We start from the raw sequence: 24845 nt of genomic DNA, 5'->3' as shown, positions 1-24845 counted from the left end.
CGCCGAGAACTGGAACAAAATGGAGCGAAGAAAGAAAAGCTGAATTCTCGCAAAGAATGAAGACCTGGTGGGCAAACAAGAAGAATAAGAAGTCCCAGAAGTGAACCATCTTTACTTAGCGTCTTCCATGTTGGGAGCTTTACGACTAATAATAATAATAATAATCCACGACACGTTCGAAAAGAATCCGTCTGTACTAGGGATGTAGTGGCATTCTAAATATGCAGAGCGCTATATGGATAAACACACGACGTCCCGAGAACACGTGACCAGGCCGGCAATGTATGTTGACAACACAAAAGCTGTTCTGCGCATGGAGGTATAAGGAGGGGAGATGCCATGACGTCACAAACTTGAAGCCGACAGAAACCGAGCTCCGCCATTGCAGTTTGGTCAGAAGACTTGTTTCCGATTGTGCTACTGTGTAGAGCTGCTGAAGGTTTTTTCATTTGAAAATGCCGGTTTGCGTTGTTTACGGGTGTACTAACCGTTGGAATAGTGCTACCAAGTTAAAAGGAATCACGTTCCATGCGTAAGTGGCCCCGTTCGTAAAATATTGTCGTTTATATTCGTGAGATGTGCGGCCTTTTTTACGTTTTGTGAAACTGTTTTCTTCTTATTTTATTTCAGATTTCCGATCAATGAAGCTCGTAGGGCTCTGTGGGTTCATATGGTAAGAAGGAAAGACTGGATACCTAACAAATGGAGCAAAATATGTTCCCAGCATTTTCGAGAAGAAGATATTGACCGAACTTCAGTTTCGAGTGTTCGGATCAGGGAAAATGCTGTACCATCAATTTTTCCTGCCTTTCCACCTCACTTACAAAAGGTAATCTACGTGAAATCAGCACATTGATTCTGAATTCCTGTAAAACTAGGAAATAAACGTACAATGCCAGAAAGTATGAATGTTTTAATTAGGCCTCTAATTTTAGTTGTGTTTTTGTCTATAACCAACAACATGTGCGGATTACAGTGGGATTAATCCATGTAACAATATTTTCATAGTTTTATCACATTTTCGGGCGTAAATTTCTATTTTTATCAAGAGAGTTTGTGTGTTTTGTGTAATTTTATTTCTCTGTCATAAGACTTTAGGCATTAAGTCAAGTTATAACTGTCTTAATCTGCTCTTCCTCTTTGTCATATTTAATTTTACTTTTTTCGGTCGCTAATTACTTAATCATCCATTTTGGAAAATTCAACAAGTCGAATCAGTATTCTTTGATAATAGTTTCACACCAGTAAGCATTGGTGTCTGTAGTGAAAGAACACTAGATAAATGCCACAGTAACAGCATTGCATTTACTCTTGTTATGGGCAGTGACAAATTATCAATTAGAAAAAAGTGCTTAATTGTGTAAGATAGTTTGTCTAATGTATCATATGTTCACGTATATATTGCTACTATTTCAAAACATACCATTGAAAGTACATCGCCCCCCCCCCCCCTATGCAGCTTTTCATAAAGGCAGGTTTCTTACCCTCTCACATCCACAGGTGTTTCTGTACTGTCATTGTAGTGCAAATAAATAGTAACAAGTCCAATCAGAAACTACAAACATTGTAAATGCATTATGAAATGCAAATAATTGTAAGTAGGCTGTAAGGTGTAATTGAAGAGTTTTTATTTGTTTTCAATCTTTGTTTTCTGTAGGAACAGAAGAAGAGACGACCACCAACACAAAGACAGCAGACATCAAAATGTACAGTTAATTTAACTGCTACATGCAGAACTCAAGATGAAGCCACTACCAGTGGCTTTCAGGCTGAAGCTTCTCATCCTGCTATTCCCACCACACCATTGAATGTAAATCCTGAAGAAACACCAATTGTGAGGAACCTTAAGAGGGATGTGTCTGTGCTGCTGACAAAAAATGAAAATTACAGGAAGAAAGTCAAAGTTCTTCAGCAATCCAAACGCCGTTTAAAAAAAAAAAGTGGCATGTTTGAGTACAGTGATGGAAGAACTGAGAAAAAAACGTTTTGTGGATGAAGACAGTTTAAGTGTTATTGCAAGCATACCTGGAATGCACAAGCAGCTATTGCAACGACAGGCAGCAAAGGCAAACTGTAAGAGTGTACCTAGAACTTACAGCCCTGAGCTATGTTCGTTTGCTCTTACTTTAAACTTTTATTCCCCACAAGCGTATAAATATGATAGACGCTGCTACGACACGTGTCTGCCACATCCAAGAACATTAGCAAGGTGGTACCAGGGTGTGGATGGTGCTCCTGGCTTTACCACGGAGGCATTTGCCATTATAAAATCAAAAGCTTCTCATCAGGACCAGACTAATAAAATTCTATGCAGTTTGTTAATGGATGAAATTGCAATCAGGCAACACATAGAATTTGATGGAACACAGTATTATGGATACATAGATATGGGGTCCTCTGTTGGTATAGATAGTTTACCTGTAGCTAAAGAGGCCTTTGTATTAATGTTAGTTGCAATTAATGGGTCATGGAAGCTACCAGTAGGGTATTTTTTGACATGTGGATTGACAGGGGAGCAGAAAGCTCATTTGGTTAAACAATGCATTAGCCTTGCCAGTGCCAGTGGCATTCAAGTAGTGTCTCTCTCGTGTGACGGTTGTGCCTCCAGTATGTCTATGGCCAAATGCTTGGGGTGCAATACTGACGTTGATGGATTAAAGATCACCTTTTTTGTTCAGGGTAACAATTTTGAAGTTGCATTTCTGTTAGATCCACTCCATATGCTAAAATTTGTAAGAAATGCATTAGGGGAGAGAAAACATTTTTGGGATGGGCAAGGTAATGTAATTTCATGGTACCTATTTGAACTACTGCATAAGTTACAAGTGAAAGAAGGTCTCCACTTAGGCAACAGCATTACGAGTAGCCACATCAATTTTGTGAATAAAAATGAAAGTTAGGTTAGCAGCGCAGCTGCTCAGCACTTCCGTGGCAGACGCAATGCAGTACTGCTGCGATATGAAGATACCAGGCTTTGAAGATGCTTCTGCTACAATAAAATTTATAAGGATATTCAACTGCCTGTTTGATATATTAAATTCCAGAAGCCTTCTGCAGAATAAGTGGAAGCGGCCTCTGAATGTTCACAATTTCAAGGTTGTTAAAGGATTTTTAATGGAAGCTCAGGCATACATCAAAACACTTACTGTGTGTCAGGGACAAAGAGTTGTGGACAGTAACAGGAAAACAGGTTTCATTGGCTTCCTAGTGTGTATTTCTAGTGTCTTGCACCTATATACAAAGCTTGGACCACAATCCTCTGCAACTTTGTTGAAGTTCCTCCCCATTTATATGTGTTCCCAAGATCATTTGGAGATGTTTTTTAGTGCAATCCGTAGTCGTGGTGGATGGAATAACAATCCAACAGCTCGACAGTTCATATCTGCCTATAAGAAACTCCTGATTCACAATGAAATTCGTGAATCAGACCGAGGCAATTGTATAGCCCTGGAAGAGATCCCTATTTTGACGTACAGTGGTCAGACTATAGAACAACAAATTAATTTCACCACTGAACGTAGGCAATTATTAGATATGGAAACCCATTTGGTGAGCCATGATCATGATTACGTTGAAGCTGAAATGATTCTCTCTGAAGTGGCAACCCATATTGTTGTTTATATTTCAGGATTTGTGGTTCGTCACCTAGAGAGAACTTTACAGTGTGAAACATGCTTGTCAGTGTTGCGAGGGGAAGGGAGTCATACTGCCTATTCTCTTATACACAGAAAGAGTAGAGGTGGTTTGATTTCACCATCTGACGATGTTGTGGACATTTGTATGTGTTCTGAAAAAGCATTTAGAAAATACAGTGCTGGAAATAGGAGGATTCCTGTGAAAGATCTTAATACTAAATGTGTGTCAGAGGTACTTGGTACTTTTCTGTTCAAGCCTGTGTTTGAAGAATTGGGAGAGCACATGAAGGATCAGCACCCATTAGATAATCACTTGGTACTGCTGATCAAAGCTATTGCGAAAAGGTACCTGCTGACACGTCAGAAACATGCTGCAAAATGTGTAACAGATTCACTCCATGAAAAAAAAATTGAGAACAGCATACACCAAATTGGTTCTTTTTAAAGGTCAATAAATTTGTGAACTTTGCTTTCCACACTTCTTTCCTCTATGTTATTTAATTTTCCCTTTTAAAGCTGTGTTTGAGGGTACATATGAAAGCTTTACCCCCTTTTGGAGAACATTTCTGAAGTATTTTAATGAGGTAGTGTGTGCTTCTGGTGGTAGTGCATTAAACAGTTTCTTCGCCAGGGTATATATAGCCATTGTGAATTTTGTAAAGGGCTGGTCAATTATTATTTGTGACGTGTATTTTGATGATGAAATGATTACCTTAATGTGTAGCTATATGTAGTTTAAAGAGTACTGCATTTAGTAATGGAGTTCATTATAATGAGAGTATCGTGGTTTCAGAAGGAAAATTGTGTTTCTTGACTCACACCACTAAGGCTTTCAAGGGCTCATTTGTAAATTGATCCAGGAAATTGGACCACTCCTATGATACACAGCTGTGATCTGAAAGTGTGTGTGTGTTTTTTTTCCCTTCACATTGTTCCTTGGGATTTTTTATCACAAGTTCTAGCCATACTACTTAATGTTCTGATAGATACATAATATTAAAAAGCCCATTTCATACTTATTTTTACATTTGTTATAACACTGTCCTGATATAATTGTCTTGTTATTGGCACAAAACATATTATGTAACCTGAGGACATTAAACATATGTATGTAAGTGCTTTGTTGTAACCCAAATGTCAATATTAATATTGTACCATATCCCAAGAGATTAAAATGTTTCTCAAAACTACATTATTTATAACTTTTCCAAAAATTGTTAGCCCCACACTTCACATATAAGATTATACGGAATGTTAGTGGATAAGCTATGAGATTGAAACACTGACGATTTGATAATGCAAGAACACAGCTTGATAATTTGTACTTTAAAATGTGTTGTAGTGAGTTGAAAAGTACAAAACATCATAGTATGCCATTTATTGTTTCTCTCCTATTTTATCCTTTACTTTTGCAACTTTATCCCCTGGAAGTCTGCAGTGTGTTACAGTAATTGTAAAAGGTGAGTGATAAAAAAATATTGTGTAAATGTAATACTAGTTAAATGCTATGTGCAAGAAATGGTTCAAAGTGTACCACTGGTTTAAGATATTTTGCTTTATCCAACATTGAAGCAAATAAAAAACAGAGGTAGGTTAAAACAGTCAAGGTGCCTTGCTCTTTTCCATTATGTTTTATACATTGCAGTGAAATTTAAGACTATTGCACATATGTACTTATCATCAGCAAGTGTTTAGCTTGACTTGCAGGTTGAAATTTGAGCGTGCATGTTTGCAGGGCATCCTAATTTAACTATTGGTGATTTTAATAACAGTGTTGTCCTTTACACAAATTTGTGTAATTGAGATTTCTTTAACAGTTCATGATTAGTATCAAAACTGCTACTTAATGACATGTATTGACTTATACACTAAAGGAAGGTTTCCTAATTATCATCTGACATGTAGGCCTATTGTGCTATTAATAATCACACACAGAGCAACAGTTGTGATTTCATAGTGTTCAGATGTTTAAACTACAATGGTACTGAAAATCCCATTGTGTGTACTTGTACAAGTTTGCTGTGGTGACATTCACCAAAGCACTATCATATGCTTATTTTTCTCGACACATGCGGTATGTAAACTAGCATAGCTTTCGGGTTTTGCTTTCAGTTTACATCGACATAAATACAGTAAAAGGTGATTTGAGTTTGAAAAGAGCTTTGTACGCTGCTATTTTTCATCATTCGAAGTTCGTATCCAAAAGAAACACTTAAGTTAACGAGACCAAATCAGTTGTATTGCTGGGGCAAAAACGCATTAAAAACAAAACGAAAACACCTGAAAAAGCTATTCTGACGTTGTGTTATGCATGTAAACATTGTAACACTCATCATCTGAAATTATTTCGCAGACATAACGTTAAATATGAAGAACACGCAATTCTAACAAGAGCTCTGTCACTGTTTTGACCAATCAAACATGGCGGCCGACCACGCCCACCGGCTTCAAACAGACGTACAGCAGACGGCCATAGTGCCATCTCCCCTCCTTATACCTCCATGGTTCTGCGCATGTGAATGCTCACTCCAGAGATATTTACTCTATGGAAAAAGCCGAAGGAATTGTTATTTGCATCGACTAGCAACGATAATAGCAATGGTTGTGCGTTGTAAAATCTTTGGGTTTGGGGTTGTTGCGTAGAGCGCGCGGAGAGAGCGGGAGACGGGTTCCAGCGCTTGTAGTGTGTGGAACGGTGGTGTCGGTAACGGTTTAATTACCGCGATCGACGGTTTAACATCTGCGTGTGCTTGTAGGCTGAGTAAGAGAAGTAAGCTGTCTCAGCTTGATGGAATAATTTATTAACGAAATCCTGCGGTCGGAACAGACAGTAATACACTGCAACCGATAACTCGTGCGAAGGCGTGAGAAAAGTTCAGTACGGTAAATTATTCCGTATCTAACACACTTGGATTCACGATTTCGCCACGGGGTAGAACGTGGAACAGAAAACCAACAACACAGAACAAATGTTGCTCTTCGACCATAAATATAATAGACTGGCCCTGACGTCATTTTCGTGGCTCCAACACATCTGGGCTGAAGTCACGTGAATGTTGGCAAAAAATGGTTGTTTCGTGTTGCGCTTATGGCTGTACTCAGCGTTTTGTCGGGGAAATGGCATTACATTTCACGTGTAAGTGTTTCTATGATAGTGCAGATGCGTTTATTGAAATTTGCTGAATTGACTTTTATACGTTTTTTACACTTGAAATAGAGTATCACGTAAATTAAAGTGTTGAAAGTGATGCCTGTAAAGTCAGACTCACATTACATTTTGGAAAGTATCTGTGATAATTCGGTTACTGAAGTAAGTATAATCGTTTCTCGTTCCTACTCATAGGTTCACTAAGGATGAAAACCAAAGGCAGCTTTGGATACAGGCCCTGAAACGGAAAAACTTTAAGCCATCTGCACATACGCGCCTTTGCTCGAAGCACTTCGTGGAGAAGTGTTTTGATAGCATTGTTATTAATTACAGTGTATATCTATAATTTGTATTTACAGTGTCTGTCATTTTTAAACCTAGACTCCAAAATTACTTTCTGAAACTGCAAAGTCCCATCTTTCATCTAAAATAACATTTTTTTTTAAACTGATAGTTTAAACTCTTGTAAAAATAGTGGGAACTGAACCTTTGAAGTGCACCTAAAATTGATACTCTAAAATGGACCTGCTCCTAAAGTAAACAATTTTGACACCTATAGTTGACATAATTCCCATAGCCAATTTCTTTTATAAGTGACTAGAGCTCGAAATGTGGCGAATACAATGTTTAAAGTTTTGACACGAGCCCACTTTTACTGTTGAAAAGAATTTTAACGACGTTTATAGTAATTTCGTCCCGCTGCCCACCGATGTATTTGTTGGATTTTATAAATAGTACTTTGAACAAATCCAGGTCAAATGTAGTTCTGGCATAATTTTTCACAAATAAAAAAGTAGTTTTGATTGGAAGCGTTTGGCAGTCAATTAAGAAAAGTGGGTAAAATTCGAACAAACATAGGATGGCAGACCGCTGATTTGAAATCCCGCCACGTTTTGCCAACAGTCATGTGATTTAAGTTGGAGCCACACCAGCCCCACAGCTTCTGCACAGCAAGGCCAGTCTACTAGTATCTATGGTCGAAGATGTTGCTTGTGTACAGCGTCTCTGGCGTCCAGCGGGAAAGTTTCGCAGCACTGTACTTCCAAGCAACCGAGCATGTCACGCGCTGGACGATGACAGAAGACGCCACAGGTGGTGTTAACGCCCTCGCAGTAGAGAGTACCATTTCGGCGGCATCATGTACGCGCTCCGGCCAGGTGACTAGTAGCAGGAGGAAGGACAGTGGACGGGCGGAAGAGGCTGTATTAATTACGATTGCCCGTTCCTGTAATTAGCCGTGGCCCCACAAGATGCTACCGTCTTCAACAACAGCAGCAGTTCCAGCAACACAGATTCGTCGTCGGTTCCGAGTTTCGTCGCACGCACTGCACTGAAGTAAGACTGTTCATTGGTACAAAGTATTAACAGCTAACCCAGCAGCACAACTGAACGTGATCTGATTAATGAACTTTATTTAAATAATAATCAGTTAAATTCAGGGCGATTGTGTCCTCATTGCCCCGACATTGTTACCAAGCAGCGTCCTTGTTCCCTTTTTTTCCTTATCTGCTAACCGAAGTTTGAGAATCTATCACTGGAAAAAAATCTAAAGAAAATGCACAATTTAAGAGTGCGGAAGTTTTATTTAATTTACATATAGCTCGGAGCATATGGCTGTTTGGTCTGGTACGTATTCTAGTATTTAATTCTGTTCAAGTCAGTAAAAAAAAAAAAAGGCTCAGTGGTTCAGACAATAATATGAAATCCAGTTTGAAAATTAAGTAAATGCAAAGTAAAAAGTGCTTGCCTTTCTCTAAATTTCTTTGATGACGTTATGTTAATGTCTCTGAAAGTCATTGTTCACGTAACGAAGTTCAATAGTAACATACAGTTTAAGTGAATATTTTCAAATCATTACTCGATTGCCTTTTTTAAAATTTAGTGACAAACTTAACGTAAAAGTGACTTCTCAGTTTTCTTTATCATTACATACTCACTTAAAATTAGTGTCAAAAAACGTGACAACCTTCAGTTGGCACGTCAGTGTTTAATAATAAATGATGTTCTTACCCATCATCTTGTACAGGATTTTGGATGCAAATCGCCCTAATGGGCCATTGCGGGAAAGCCTATATTGAACAATCGATTCGTACGGTGCAGGATCGATGCATGCAGCACCATCGCCACACGCGTTTATTTCAGCCACAAAAATCTGCAGTTGCGGGACATTGTCTTACTAAAGGACATTAAATGTACGATGAGACACAAGTGGTCGCGCCTGCTTCGTGGTACTGGGACCGCCATTGAAGTCCGGCTGTCGGACAATATTATAAACAGAGGTAAGGGGGCATCCTTTAAGTAAGAGTTGGGACTCTGTTTTGTTCAAATGGCTCTGAGCACTGTGGGACTTAACATCTGAGGTCATCAGTCCCCTAGAACTTAGAACTACTTAAACCTAACTAACCTAAGGACATGACACACATCCATGCCCGAGGCAGGATTCGAACCTGCGACCGTAGCAGTCGCGCGGTTCCGTACTGAAGCGCCTAGAACCGCTCGGCCACCGCTGCCGGCTGTTTTGTTTGACATTAAAAAACAACGGTCTTTGTTCCGGCCATCAAAAGCTGTCACTAGTGTTTGATATCGATTTATCGTCTCCGCGAGCTTTCACCTACGATGCGCTGTTATGCCTTGCGTTAGAGGGCAGTTATGTTCGCGCACTCGCCGTGGACCTACGGTCGGTATGTAAAGGAGCCGCCGCGGCATGTTTGATTTCGGTTCGGGCGAGTTAGTGCGACGGTTTTCTCAACCGAAGATTGCGGCCAGATGGAACGCCGAAATATTGTGTCAAGATGACGGTGTGTTCCGGCTGGAGACCCGACATGAATATCAACCATTATTACGCCGGGAAAGTGTACGGAGCCACTGCCCGGCGCCCAGTCTGACGCTCCACAGTGGGGCAAAGACTGCATTGGGGTGGTCTCTTTGCCCGACGAGCAGTACGTAGTGTTCTGTTGACACCGCACATCGGCGAAACGTTTTGCGAAGGTGCCCAGAGCTTAGGGAAAGGACCAGTGGGTAGTAGAGTCGCGCGTTGTTCTTGAGGGAGAACAGGCTCAGTGTGAGTAGTGATTCTCTATGTATTATCATGTGGAGAGAAATCAGAAAACGTGGTGCCCCATGGGAACATTGTCGAATGTGATCGTTATGTTGGTCCAGGTGATAGGGGGGGGGGGCGGCCTATTGTTTCGTGGGCAATGTTGACTGGAATACTCTGTTTCAAATTCTAAAGGTGACAGGGGTAAAATACAGGGAGCGAAAGGCTATATACAATTTGTACAGAAGCCAGATGGCAGTTATAAGAGTCGAGGGGTATGAAAGGGAAGGAGTAGTTGGGAAGGGAGTGAGACAGGTTTGTAGCCTCTCCCCGATGTTATTCAATCTGTATATTGAGCAAGCAGTAAAGGAAACAAAAGAAAAAAATTGGAGTAGGTATTAAAATCCAGGGAGAAGAAATAAAAACTTTGAGGTTCGCCGATGACATTGTAATTCTGACACAGACAGCAAAGGACTTGGAAGAGCAGTTGAACGGAATGGACGGTGTCTTGAAAGGAGGATATAAGATGAACATCAACAAAAGCAAAACGAGGATAATGGAATATAGTCGAATTAAGTCGGGTGATGCTGAGGGAATTAGATTAGGAAATGAGACACCTAAAGTAGTAAAGGAGTTTTGTTATTTGGGGAGCAAAATAACTGATGATGGTCGAAGTAGAGAGGATATAAAATGTAGACTGGCAATGGCAAGGAAAGCGTTTCTCAAGAAGAGAAATTTGTTAACATCGAGTATAGATTTAAGTGTCAGGAAGTCATTTCTGAAAGTATTTGTATGGAGTGTAGCCATGTATGGAGGTGACACATGGACGATAAATAGTTTGGACAAGAAGAGAATAGAAGCTTTCGAAATGGGGTGCTACAGAAGAATGCTGAAGATTAGATGGGTAGATCACATAACTAATGAGGAAGTATTGAATAGGATTGGGGAGAAGAGAAGTTTGTGGCACAACTTGACTAGAAGAAGGGATCGGTTGGTAGGACATGTTCTGAGGCATCAAGGGATCACCAATTTAGTATTGGAGGGCAGCGTGGAGGGTAAAAATCTTAGAGGGAGACCAAGAGATGAATACACTAAGCAGATTCAGAAGGATGTAGGGTGCAGTAGGTACTGGGAGATGATGAAGCTTGCTGTTTTTAAACACTATTAATATGTTAGATTAATAAATGGTTATCAAAAATTTTTTTCATATTGTATTCCTAAAAAGTGTAGCAGTATTTATTTTCATGTGAAGGCCTCAAGGTAGATAAACAATTCACTTACGGATTTTTAAGGTGTAACGCAGACAACCACGTATGATTTCAACGTGTAACGTGAATGGACAATGTTATTTTATATCTACACACAATACGTATGAAAAACTGTGTTTAAGTATTAAATTGTATTGTGTAACATCTAATTGTGGCTTTGTATTACTTAAACGTTCGGACAATATTTGATGTTGTTCGAAACTTTGAAAACTGTATGTATGCGTTCTTTCAGTGTGATTTATGGAAGATATCAACAAACTTTGCTCCCCGCGCAGCGTGAGGCGCCTTGTCAGGATCCAGGCGGCTCCCCCCGTCGTAGTCCTCTCTCTGGCATGGGTGTGTGTCTCGTCCTTAGCGTAAGTTTGTTTAAGTTAGAATAAGTAGTGTGTAAGCCTAGGGACCTATGACCTCAGTAGTTTGGTCTCATAAGACCTTACCACAAAATTATTTTTCCATAATTCCTTATACACACTAAAGCAAAAAAAAAAAAAAAAAAAAAAAATAGACGCACCATGAAGGAATTATCGGAAGGGGACTGAAGTCGGTAGATGTATTGTTCAGGTACAGACAAATAAATAATTAAAATCTCAGAAAATTTGGATGATATATTCAACAGACACATCTCCGGTCATCAGGGCTCAGTTCGTAGTGGGATCTATCACTGAGGACAACGCTACCCCATTCTAAGATATTGCAAGCTGAAGGTGTGTCTGGAGATGCCCCAGGCAGTTCTTGGATACTAACCTGATTGTCGCCCGCCATAGGGCCCAATAGCCAAGAGTGATGGCCTGCCGGGGTGGCCAAGCGGTTCTAGGCGCTACAGTCTGGAACCGCGCGACCGCTGTGGTCGCAGGTTCGAATCCTGCCTCAAGCATGGATGTGTGTGACGTCCTTAGGTTAGTTAGCTTTAAGTATTTCTAAGTTCTAGGGGACTGATGACCTCAGAAGTTAAGTCACATAGTGCTCAGAGCCATTTGAACCAGGAGTGATAGTCTGGGCTGCCATTTCATTTCGTACCAAGACCTGTTTGGTTATCATCTGCTGTAAACGTACAGCAGAGAGGTAGTCGACCATTTTTTTCGCCCCGTTTTGTTGCTCTTCATGACAAGCAATCCTGGGCTTACATTTCAGCTTGATAATGTCCTCCCACGCACAGTGAGAGCTTCTACTGCTTATCTTCATGGTTGACAAACGCTACCTTCATCCACAATGTCGCCAAATCTCTCTCCAATTAACAACCTTTGGAGCATTATGGTCCTCCAACTGGTTTGGAATTTCGAGAGTCTGAGAGCCAGTCTGGCAGAATTTGGCTGAAGACCACAACAACAACAACATTGACCTTCAGATCTTCGAACACAGCACACTCAACGGTTAACGTTCTGACCCAATACTCCTTCCCCATATGAGTCTTTTCAGGGGTACAATTGGCTCTGTTCTAATTTTTATGGATGACAATGAGCTACCGCACTGAACAATGTAGTGGAGGAGCTCTTGAACTAGAGGGTTTTCGACGAATTTATTGGCCTCCTCCTTCACCCGAATAAAACACCGTCGAGGACGTTTGGGAAGCGCTGGAGAGATGCATCGTAGCATGTCCACAAGGACCAATATCTATCCAGCAGTGGAGAAATACATCGCTGTACCACAAGAACTCCTTACCTATCAGGTAGCCGGCGTGGGAGCACGTTGGAGCGCAAGCATGGCCGTTCGTTGTGATCACACACCCTATTAAGAAACATGTCCCTCCTTTTGTAGTGTCCAGGGGGTCATACTAAATCGCGGCGGCTTCCGTGTAATTACCAGACCGTCGCCATAGCGAGTTTTCTTCCGCTCACATTGGTTGGCTGCGCTAGCTCACAACCAGACCGTAACACTTCTACCTAACCTAGACCTCGGGCAGCGCTACAGGTCAATCCACCCCACATCTACTTTTGTTACCGTATATAGATCAATGGTTTCTACTTCACACATTTTTCGAAAGAGGCGCTACTTCTGTAGGTTTGTGAACTAGTTCGTACATAGTCCGCTAGGGGTGACACTAGCTGCCCCCAGTTATCACTGCTAACTTCCCTTCGGTCCAAGCTGCAGCAGGGGGCGTGGCATACACAGCAGCCGTGGATTTTCGTAGTGTAATGGTGGACTCACCTGGAGGGTGAGGACCGCGCTGCCCTCGGGAGAGGTGGAGGCGGCCCAGCGGCCGTTGGAGGCTCCGGAGAAGAGCAGCGCCTTGGCCCCCGACACGGACCAGAAGACGGACGGCCGGGGATTCCCCGACGCCGAGCACTCGAACACGGCGTCGCGGCGCTGCTCGACCGTCAGCTCGGCTGGCCGCAGCGTCAGAGACGGCGGCGCTGGGGGCACAACGACACACGCTTCCAGTGCTCGGGAAGCCACATCGGAAAAGGAAGATAGAGAATGGCGAGAAATCTGGGACAGGGAGGTTCCCCTTCCTAACATGAAAGAAAGATCAAGAATGGTGAACTTCTCCACGACCAAGAGAACAGGACGAAGTCCATATCTCAGGTCGTTAGGGGTTACTGATGTATGTTTTCAGACTTCCGCCACTAGCCAGCCTTGTATTCCATTTTTGAATGTTTGCATTGACTTTTTATCTGTTGCAGTCTTCTTCTGAACTTATAAAAAATATTGTGGAAAATTAAGGCTTTTCCGAATGTGAATAGCATTTTCCAAGGTGCAACAAGGTCATGTACCTAGGAAGAAATATTCCATACACGTTTAAAAGTGTTACAATCTGGAAAATTTTGACAGTATCGTATTTCGTAGTATGTCTGTTGCATTACGACTCTGCTACACGCCAGTAATCAGTCAGTGAAATCAAGTGAAGCATTATCCAATAGTATTAGCATTAACTATTAACAAAAATAAATTACAAATTAAATTCATTTTGAAATATGAGAAGAAGCCACTGGAAACTAACACAATTTTCCATTTTCAAGACAGGTAAAATATATTCCTTGATTTGTAAAATAAGATGTTCGCTACTGTGACCTTCTGTGTGTGGGGAGGTCTGTTTGTCACCAGAAGGTTGTAACAATGGAAATTTGTACCGAAATGCAGGAGGATCTGCAAAGAATTGACGCATGGTGCAGGCAATGGCAATTGAATCTCATTGTAGACAAGTGTAATCTGCTGCAAATACATAGAAAGATAGTTCCCTTATCATTTAGCTACAAAATAGCAGGTCAGCAACTGGAAGCAGTTAATTCCATAAATTATCTGGGAGTACGCATTAGGAGTAATTTAAAATGGAATGATCATATAAAGTTGATCTTGGTAAAGCAGATGTCAGACTGAGATTCATTGGAAGAATGCTAAGAAAATGCAATCCGAAAACGAAGGAAGTAGGTTACAGTACGCTTGTTCGCCCACTACTTGAATACTGCTCGGCAGTGTGGGATCCATACCAGATAGTGTTGATAGAAGAGATAGAGAAGATCCAACGGAGAGCAGCGCGCTTCGTTACAGGATCATTTAGTAATCGTGAAAGCGTTACGGAGAGGAGAGACGCTCAATAGCTCGGTACGGGCTTTTGTCAAAGTTTCGAGAACATACCTTCACCGAAGAGTGAAGCAGTATATTGCTGCCTCCTACGTATATCTCGCGAAGAGACCATGAGGTTAAAATCAGAGAGATTAGAGCCGACACAGAGGCATACCGACAATCCTTCTTTCCACGAACAATACGAGACTGGAGTAGAAGGGAGAACCGATAGAGGTACTCAAGGTACCCTCAGCCACACACCGTCAGGTGGCTTGCGGAGTATGGTTGTACAGGGCTATTACAAATGATTGAAGCGATTTCATAAATTCACTGTAGCTTCATTCATTGACATATGGTCACGACACACTACAGATACGTAGAAAAACTCATAAAGTTTTGTTCGGCTGAAGCCGCACTTCAGGTTTCTGCCGCCAGAGCGCTCGAGAGCGCAGTGAGACAAAATGGCGACAGGAGCCGAGAATGCGTATGTCGTGCTTGAAATGCACTCACATCAGTCAGTCATAACAGTGCAACGAGACTTCAGGACCAAGTTCAACAAAGATCCACCAACTGCTAACTCCATTCGGCGACGGTATGCGCAGTTTAAAGCTTCTGGATGCCTCTGTAAGCGGAAATCAACGGGTCGGCCTGCAGTGAGCGAAGAAACGGTTGAACGCGTGCGGGCAAGTTTCACGCGTAGCCCGCGGAAAATTGGCTCATGCCAGAACTGGAGACCGACAGCGCCGACTTCATCTTTCAACAGGATTGTGCTCCACCGCACTTCCATCACGGTGTTCGGCATTTCTTAAACAGGAGATTGGAAAACCGATGGATCGGTCGTGGTGGAGATGATGATCAGCAATTCATGTCATGGCCTCGACGCTCTCCCGAATTAACCCCATGCGATTTCTTTGCGTGGGGTTATGTGAAAGATTCAGTGTTTAAACCTCCTCTACCAAGACACGTGCCAGAACTGCGAGCTCGCATCAACGATGCTTTCGAACTCATTGATGGGGACATGCTGCGCCGAGTGTGGGAGGAACTTGATTATCGGCTTGATGTCTGCCGAATCACTAAAGGGGCACATATCGAACATTTGTGAATGCCTAAAAATACTTTTTGAGTTTTTGTATGTGTGTGCAAAGCATTGTGAAAATATCTCAAGTAATAAAGTTATTGTAGAGCTGTGAAATCGCTTCACTCATTTGTAATAACCCTGTAGATGTAGATCACCAGAAGGTCTTATCATCGATAAGGTTATAGTCTGTCTGTAAACTCAAGAGCGAGCAGTGCTTTTGGGTGGGGGAAGCGGCCTTTCCCAGAAGAACCCTGCCACTGGCCTACAGGGGCACCCAAAATCAGTTGCCCGTTACCTGCCTAGCGGTGTAGATCAGCGAGCAGTGATACACGTCGTTCTGTTCGTGGGATCTGAATTGCCAGTGTCAGACAGTTAATTTTGTATGCTTACTGATATACTTCGGTATCCGGAAGTGATGGATAATCGCCCTGCATTGCAAGAAAATGTGCAGAATACGGAGAAGAGGAGGTATTTATGGAGTAACGAGCGTTCGATTGTCTGTAATGTTACATCATCATGTGTTAAAGAGGTGGCACAAAAGAACTGTGGGCTAATATTACCAGTCCCAATCAGAGGGGTGCAATTTATGCAAACGTCAGCCTCGCCACAATAGGACACATAAGGAAGAAACGCGAAAATAAACCGCGTGGTTTACTGGAACCGCCACGAAGGAAAACTGATAATTTTGGGAGGAAACTCTTCGTTATAGGCAGTTTCACAAAATCGGTCATTCGACAAACGATGGAGGACTTTCACATAAACAAAAAAATAATGACGGCATTATGGACATTGCTTACTGCTGTCAAAAAAAGAAATTATTTTCTTTGGCAGAAAGATGTTTTACGTAAGACACAGCGTAAAATGGGATTTACCTGGAAATTTCTAGCTTTTAATAGAAACATAAAGTAAGAACAAGGCTTAAATTCTACAGATTGATTGCACCATACGGGATTCGTTTTGCGAATAGCAGTAGAGGGTACATACATTCACATGAACAGGCATTCGGTTCTGTATTTGTAGCAGAATCCTGACTTCCGTTCCTACGTTAATATTACTTACTCTATAATGTTGTGTTTCGGAAGAAGCTATCGTCTTTTGGATTCATTATGATCTTAACGCATTTGTCTAAAAATAAACGCTGCCAGGACGTATCTGTATACGGCGTCGACAAAGATTTAAAACGCGCGCCGCGGCAGGACGGGTACTAAGTTGTGAAACAGCCTGTAGAAGCGCCTCGTGACGTAGCTGGGTAGGCAGAGTGGGGACTCGCTCGCTCGCTCGCTCTTCAGTTTACCGACAGACTATACGACGTGTAGCTTACACCTACATAGAGAAATAGCTCCCACTGTAGACCGGCGAACTGGCGGTTTACACGAGTGGCTCACACGAGTACTCACAGTGCACGGTGAGGGTGGCGGAGGCGGTGACGGAGCCGACGGCGTTGTCGGCCTCGCAGCTGTACTCGCCCTCGTCCTCGGGCGTGATGTCCTGCACGCGCAGGCTGCGGTCCTCCAGGATGTGGACGCGGCCCAGCGGCATGGAGCCGCCGCCCGCCGTCCGCCGCCACAGCACCTCCGGGGGCGGGTCGCCGCCCACGCGGCACGTGAACTGCACCGCGCCCCCCGCCAGCGACACCGCGTCCTCCGGCCCGCGCACCAGGAACGGCCGCACTGCGCACGCGCAGACGCTACTTTTGTAAGATGGTAAGAACTATGCCTCTTACACGAAGTCATTAAAGATCACCTAACTCACGTTGAGCGAACAGTAGGGCTGAACAAAAATGACTGACAAGGCACAATGCATCTTGTAGAGGGTGTAACGGAACTGAAATGATGGTGGGCTGACAGTAATTTGGAGCCCGCGCGTCGGAAACGGGCGCGCTTGTGTGAGACTGCCAGGGAGTGCACCCTGATGCCATCTATTGGCGAAACTGGGAATTAGCGCTACCTGTCAGACAATGCAGTAAGCTCTCAGAGTCAAATGTATTCTTTTTCTTGTTAATTATAAGTTATTACTGTATAATTTACTGTTGTAAAGCGCTAGTAGTAAATTATTATGACTGCTATGAACTCCAGGGTAGTAAATATAAATATTCTTAAATACTAAACGATTTCGGTAAAAAGGTGGTAGGGGAACGCCCCCACTCTTGGTGATACGAGCGTAGCTAGGGGTAGCTGGAGACACGGGGACTGAACAATGGAATGGCCTGGGGAGTGTTGACGTGATCGGACATGCGTAACTGTGCTCACGCAAAAGTGGTTGTGCAACAGAGAAGAGGCGAATATCGTCGCCGTTTATGGAGTAAAACGCGACGAATGGTTGTTGAAGCCGCCTCTATGCCACTGGGGCTCATTGTAAGTTCCTGCGCCCAGATTTTATGGTGGACGTGCAGTAGCTTATACGAGTGCTACAGCTCGTAGTTCCAGCCGCCATTAAGGGCATGAGGCGTGAAGAGCTGCGTTAGCCACATGCATCTCACCACCAGCACCGACACGTCTACCCAAGGCAAGACTGCTTGCAATTGTTAAGTCGAACTTTGTATACATGTAAAAGGAGAGTACCGGTTTTCTTTTATGCAAGTGCAGAGGACAGAATATAGTAATGAGTAAAATTACGATGCATGTTGTTCATTGTAAAGTGTAGTAACCTCAAACATAGTATAGTGAAATCAGACTGAGGCCACCATCGCCTCTTTCATTTACAATTCTTTTGGTTGTAGAATACTTTAGCGTATAAGAATGTTGAAAAGAGGAATGGTCACACCAGAATGAATCGCCTATTTATAGTTACTTAAATTTTTCTGAGTAACGTTTCAAGTAAAGTCACTTAACTAATTCTGTATCAATTGTCCAAAGAGTAAGAGCCAAAATCATTAAATAAGTTGAAGGATAGAATTTTGTTAACCCAAGTTGCATAAACTGTCTTGGTAGTAATTACCAAGCCAACTCGCAGAAATTGAGAGAGTATTTGCTTTGTAGAATCATCTAGAATGATCAGAAATAGTAATATTCAGAATTAAGTTTAAATTCAACTCAAGCCATTTCACTTTGAAACGAGCCAAAAATTGATTTATTCTTTTGCTCCTTCAGAGCTGGCGACCGTAGTTACAAGTATTTTCAGGAGGATTCGACGGTAAGTCTGCTGCTCTCGTCGTGCTGATAGGATTATCCACTGCTGCTACCAGTGATGATTGGATACTAAGCTCACTACCAAGTTAAGTGGGTCAGGTAGGTAGTGTTACCGTGTGAACTGTAGGGCACTGTAGGCCGTGGATCGAACCCGTTCAATCATCACAGCTCTTAGGGAAATAGTCCGGTTAGGAGTGTACTATTCATTAGGTAAATACTGGCGAGTAACGGTCAAAAATGTATACGCAAGTGAATTTAGCAAGGTCCACGTAGCACCTAGTTAATGTGGCGCAATGGCGAGGGTAGGAGTGGAGTAAAAGTGAGCTGAGCTTGTGGCAGCTGTGCTGGATTCAAATATTAACTACGTGAATTCACTACTGCCTCTTACCATTGGGACTGAGCTATTTACAGTTAAAATACGTAGCAGTAAGCGCAAAGGCGTGACAGCTACAAGTCCGTATTGGTTTTATACATACGGAATTGGGAAGTGGGTCATTCCGTCAGTGGAGGGGGTTAAAACAACCGAGTCAGTTGAGAACATACCCATTTACTGATGGAAAGATTTGGCGGTTCGGTCGCAAGGGTATAGTACAGACGTAGTGGAATAATTAATGTCGGGTGATGGTTTTAAAGTAATTCACACAACATGAAAACTTTGTGGAAACGAGTCGATTAACTGGACGCTAGTTTACCCCAGGGAAGTACAATTGACTGTGGCCGGATGGGTAACGTCGAAGGGAAGCGACAATAGGCAGCTTAGGGTGGCTCGAGCTCTGAGAAAGCGGTAACGCGGCGCGGCCTCCAGCTGCCTTAAGATGAGTGACAGCATGGGTGGTTGACCCCGACCCCATGCTGATGTACCGGGAAACAGCCGGAGAACTTGATACCTGTCGATAGATGTCCGTCGTCCCGTTTTCTGTGAAACATGAGAGAAAGCCGCGCAAAGCTACAGTGGAGCGGTCAACAGAGGTCAAAATGTGCGTGTCTGTGACTATAGCAACCTCACACTGAATTCACGGTCCACAGAGTCTGAAGTAAATCAGGTGAACAGCGACAGCATGAAATACGCCGGCCTCCGATGGGAACGTAGGACCGAGGAATTTGAAGTACTCTCCTGGGAGTCAGAATTCCGGAAAACTTGGTGTTTGTGCAGGCGCTAACCTTGATGGGTGGCATGGGAGGAGATAAATAGCAGAAGTTCAGAGGAAGGGAAATTTTGTGGGAATTTGTTCACTTCCCAGAGCAGGCATTGGTCGGCACTGGGAAGCGACGCATTATTAACGTGACTTGCGCTGCAATTGGCGTAAGTGATTTTGCTGGAGGGGAAACCGAGGCGAAGAGCAGATTGGGGGAAGTCTCCGTAGTGGTCTTCCGTTCCCAGCTTGCCTAGAGTGCGGACGTGGCGTTCTTTACTCAGCTTGCCTGAGAAAGAGTGAGCATCTCTGCAGTTTAGGACTTAGCAAATGGAACGATTGAGCTTGGAGATAGAAAGTTTTCGTTTAGCTATGTACTGAGCAAGATAGCTAGGAGTGAATAGACGAGCGCAGCCTTGCAGCACCACGAGGTCGGCCGACGTCTGCACAACGACGCCGCTCCGCCACGCTGTATTCGGTGATATTGCGCCCGCTCCAGCCACTGATTAACTTGTTGGATCAGTTCGCCAAAGTTTCCACGAGGCTTTCATGGCCCGCGTACTGTAGAATTCTTCTCGCACTTCGCATTACGCCTGGGTCAGTCCATAGGAATTACTTTTGAGTTATCGAGCTTTACTCAACGCAAACGCAATTTATTACCACTGCCTGGTAGGAGAGTCATGTAATGTGATGATTGAAGGTCGTGAGTTAAAATAAATTTGTGATAATCGACTGCATCTGTTTTCAATCAAGTAGTTGAAATCCCAAGTCACTTTCTTAATTAATTTTATGTTCAACATTTGCATCTGGTGTTCAATAGCTGCATACAACATCAATGTAGAAGTGAAGCGTGGACGATAAATAGTTTAGACAAGAAGAGAATAGAAGCTTTCGAAATGTGGTGCTACAGAAGAATGCTGAAGATTAGATGGGTAGATCACGTAACTAATGAAGAGGTATTGAATAGAATAGGGGAGAAGAGGAGTTTGTTGCACAACCTGACAAGAAGAAGGGACCGGCAGGTAGAGCATGTTCTGAGGCATCAAGGGATCACAAATTTAGCATTGGAGGGCAACGTGGAGGGTAAAAATCGTATATGGAGACCAAGAGATGGATACATTAAGCAGATTCAGAAGGATGTAGGTTGCAGTAAGTACTGGGAGATGAAAAAGCTTGCACAAGATAGAGTAGCATGGAGAGCTGCATCAAACCAGTCTCAGGACTGAAGACCACAACAACAAAACAACAAAACACGGAACGCAAAAATAAACAATAATTTCGTAATGTAATGTAATGTCGTGTGACTGGGGCCTCCCGTCGGGTAGACCATTCGCCGGGTGCAAGTCTGTCGATGTCGCGTCTTCGGCGACTTCCGCGTCGATGGGGATGAAATTGTGATGATGACTACCACAACACAACACGCAGTCCCTGAGCGGAGAAAATCTCCTACCCAGCCGGGAATCGAACCCGGGCGCTTAGGATTGACATTCTCTCGCGCTGAGCACTTTTTTTTTATTAGAACCGCTTTTTTCCGTTTTTTTTTTAACTTTTTAGGGCCTCCCATCTAGCCTTCTAGCCCTTCAATTGACCCTCCTTCATGCGCCTTCTTCGGCGATCTTCAATGTCCCGCTCTTTTTTTTTTTTTGATGGGTTATGAAACTGAATTGCATCTTGAAGACAATGTTAGAAAATTGTAATCCGAATAGATTACCGTGAAAATAATTCTCTCTATAATACTGTTGACTGCATTAACGGAACGCAAAATATTCTTCCATTACAATTTAAACAAAAATGAGAGAGAAGCAAAAGTAAAAGTTAAGAGAGGAAATAAAACTACTTCAGTGATGCACGTCTTATGCATTAGAATAGTTTTTCCCTACTATTCTTGTGCTGTCGCATGACTCCTGTTACTTTTTGGGAAAACATGCTTTTTCGGGGTTCTGTTGAGGCCTTCACGGCTACCGTATCGGCCCCAGGGCACACGAAGTCCCCACCGTACTTCACCCTCAACAGCAATCCCCTACTTTGGCAGTCGACCTTGTTCCGTCGATTTCATATTATTTAGGTATTAACCGATGCCTTGTTCATGACCACTCAGCTACCAGGGGCGGACAATGATTTTGTTAATTAAGTAGTTAAAAAGAAGCATTATCGTTACGAATCATTTCAATGCCTGTTTCCACCGCTTGGGGCGCTAGTGTCGCTCCGTCTGTCAAATGGTAACAGATTTCGCACCGGAGAGTATCGCGGCTGTATGTATTGAGACTGTGGTCTCTCTCTCTCTCTCTCTCTCTCTCTCTCTCTCTGTCACACACACACACATACACACACACACTGTACGATAGTAGGCGTAGATGTATCTGTTACATCTTCTGTGGCTCGTGCCTCGCAATGCAGTCACTCGTGAGAGACGAAGCGACGTGACGTGCCTTCGGCCGGCACACAGCGGTACCGGCTGCGGCCCTTGTCCCTGCTAATCCGCGCCCTCTGAGGGACAAAGCTTGTCGGCCGGTGGGCCGGCATAATCGCGTCACGCTGCCGGCTTTTAAAAGCGCCGCCGCCCCCCCCCCCCCTAATTACCTGCAGAGCCGTCATTTACACGCGCTGGCGCTCCCCTCCACTCGTGATCCTCGACCGCCGGGCTGGAAAGCCTGTGGTGACGGCGCCACCGGATTTGCGGCTTGCTGGAGCCACGACGTATGACGGTAGGGCTTTTGCGTTGGCACGTCCAGACGCGGACAGTCCCACTCAGCGCGACGCTTGTTCACCCTTTCTCCTAAATCAGGCTTCTGACGCTACCGGCCTACACTGTAGGCGTGTATTACCTTTCGTTCTACGTACACTACTGGCCATTAAAACTGCTACACCAAGAACAAATTCAGATGACAAACGGGTATTCATTGGACAAATATTTTATACTAGAACTGACATGTGATTACATTTTCACGCAGTTTGGGTGCATAGATCCCGAGAAATCGGTACCCAGAACAACCACCTCTGGCCGTAATAGCGGCCTCGATACGCCTGGGCATTGAGTCAAACAGAGCTTGGATGGCGTATACAGGTGCAGCAGCCCATGCAGCTTCAACACGAACCACAGTTCATCCACAGTAGTGACTGGCGTATTGTGACGAGCCAGTTGCTCGGCCACCATTCACCACAAGTTTTCAATTGGTGAGGGATCTGGAGAATGTGCTGGCCAGGGCAGCAGTCGAACATTTTCTGTATCCAGAAAGGCCCGTACAAGACCTGCAACATGCGGTCGTGCCTTATTCTGCTGAAATGTAGGGTTTCGCAGGGATAGAATGAAGCGTAGAGCCCCGGGTCGTAACAAATCTGAAATGTAGCGTCCACTGTTCAAAGTGCCGTCAGTGCGAACAAGAGGTGACCGAGACGTGTAACCAATGGCACCCCATACCATCACGCCGGGTGATACGCCAGTATGGCGATGACGAATACACGCTTCCAATGTGCGTTCACCGCGATGTCGCCAAACACGGATGCGACCATCATGATGCTGTAAACAGAACCTGGATTCATCCGAAAAAATGACGGTTTGCCATTCGTGCACCCAGGTTCGTCGTTGAGTACACCATCGCAGGCGCTCCTGTCTGTGATGCAGCGTCAAGGGTAACCGCAGCCATGGTCTCCGAACTGATAGTCCATGCTGCTGCAAACGTCGTCGAACTGTTCGTGCAGATGGTTGTTGTCTTGCAAACGTCCCCATCTATTGACTCAGTGATCGAGACGTCGCTGCACGATCCGTTACAACCATGCGCATAAGATGCCTGTCGTCTCGACTGCTAGTGATACGAGACCGTTGGGATCCATATTCTGCTAACAGTCATTGGATCTCGATCAACGCGAGTAGCAATGTCGCGATACGAAAAAACCGCAATCGCGATAGGCTACAATCCGACCTTTATCAAAGTAGGAAACGTGATGGTACGCATTTCTCCTCCTTACACGAGGCATCCCATCAACGTTTCACCAGGCAACGCCGGTCAACTGCTGTTTGTGTATGAGAAATCGGTTGGAAACTTTCCTCATGTCAGCACGTTCTAGGTGTCGCCACCGGCGCCAACCTTGTGTGAATGCTCTGAAAAGCTAATCATTTGCATATCACAGCATCTTCTTCCTGTCGGTTAAATTTCGCGTCTGTAGCACATCTTCGTGGTGCAGCAATTTTAATTTCCAGTAGTGTATAATAATTATTTCTTATGGCTCAGGGACCGAGTGCAAGTCTTTCAATTTGAGGCCACTTGGGCGATTTGGTGTCCCTAAGCTACCAGTCTACACAAAAAACGTCATAATCTAACACTATAACACTCCAGTTCTTAAAAACAAATAACATACGCAAATAAAATAAAATGCAGAATGAAATTTTCACTCTGCAGCGGAGTGTACGGTGATACGAAACTTTCCGGCGGACCGTGAGTTGAAAGGTAGGAGACGAGGTATGACAGAATTACGGCTGTGAGGAGAGATCGTCAATCTTGCTAGGGTAGCTAACTCGGTAGAACATTTAACCGCGAAAGGCAAAGTTCCCGAGTTCGAGTCTCTGTCCGGCACACATTTTTAATCTGCCAGGAAGTTAAGAAATAAAATGCACTGTAAAGTAATTCCCAAGAGAAGCAACAACGCCAGACATTTCATTAAACAGGTTCAAGATGTCGAAGCAATGTTTCGTACAAGGAGTAGTTCTCAAAGGGCGTTTATTTTGCTGTATAATGTAAAGTATCAGATCGAGACAAGCTAACTAACGTATGTGATACACATATTTAATTTACTGCCACATCCAGCTGTTACTATGTACGAAAATATGCAATATTTAAGCCTTTATTTTCACTTATCTTAGTGACTGTTCATTATATTATTTGCAATCGTAAGAGGTGTCACAATTATGTGAAAGTTTTG

General features: G+C 43.4%; 1 protein-coding gene and 1 long non-coding RNA gene across 2 annotated transcripts in view; one reads left to right on the top strand and one right to left on the bottom strand.

The window, feature by feature from the left end:
* Positions 1-24845, bottom strand: part of LOC126143035 (protein sax-3-like) — a 149841-nt gene that overhangs the window by 75310 nt on the left and 49686 nt on the right. The window contains exons 5-6 of the mRNA XM_049915297.1: positions 17065-17337; positions 13234-13439 (exon numbers count right to left, since the gene is read on the bottom strand). Coding sequence (XP_049771254.1) covers positions 13234-13439; positions 17065-17337 — 479 coding nt within the window. The remainder of the gene's footprint in view (positions 1-13233; positions 13440-17064; positions 17338-24845) is intronic.
* Positions 402-1689, top strand: LOC126094760 (uncharacterized). Its single transcript, XR_007521874.1, has 3 exons — positions 402-532; positions 631-829; positions 1658-1689. It is a non-coding gene; the product is annotated as an uncharacterized LOC126094760 (long non-coding RNA).

The sequence above is a fragment of the Schistocerca cancellata genome, chromosome 1, assembly GCF_023864275.1.
Source record: "Schistocerca cancellata isolate TAMUIC-IGC-003103 chromosome 1, iqSchCanc2.1, whole genome shotgun sequence".
NCBI classification, from domain to species: Eukaryota; Metazoa; Arthropoda; class Insecta; order Orthoptera; family Acrididae; genus Schistocerca; species Schistocerca cancellata.
This window is presented reverse-complemented; position numbering and strand designations above follow the sequence as displayed.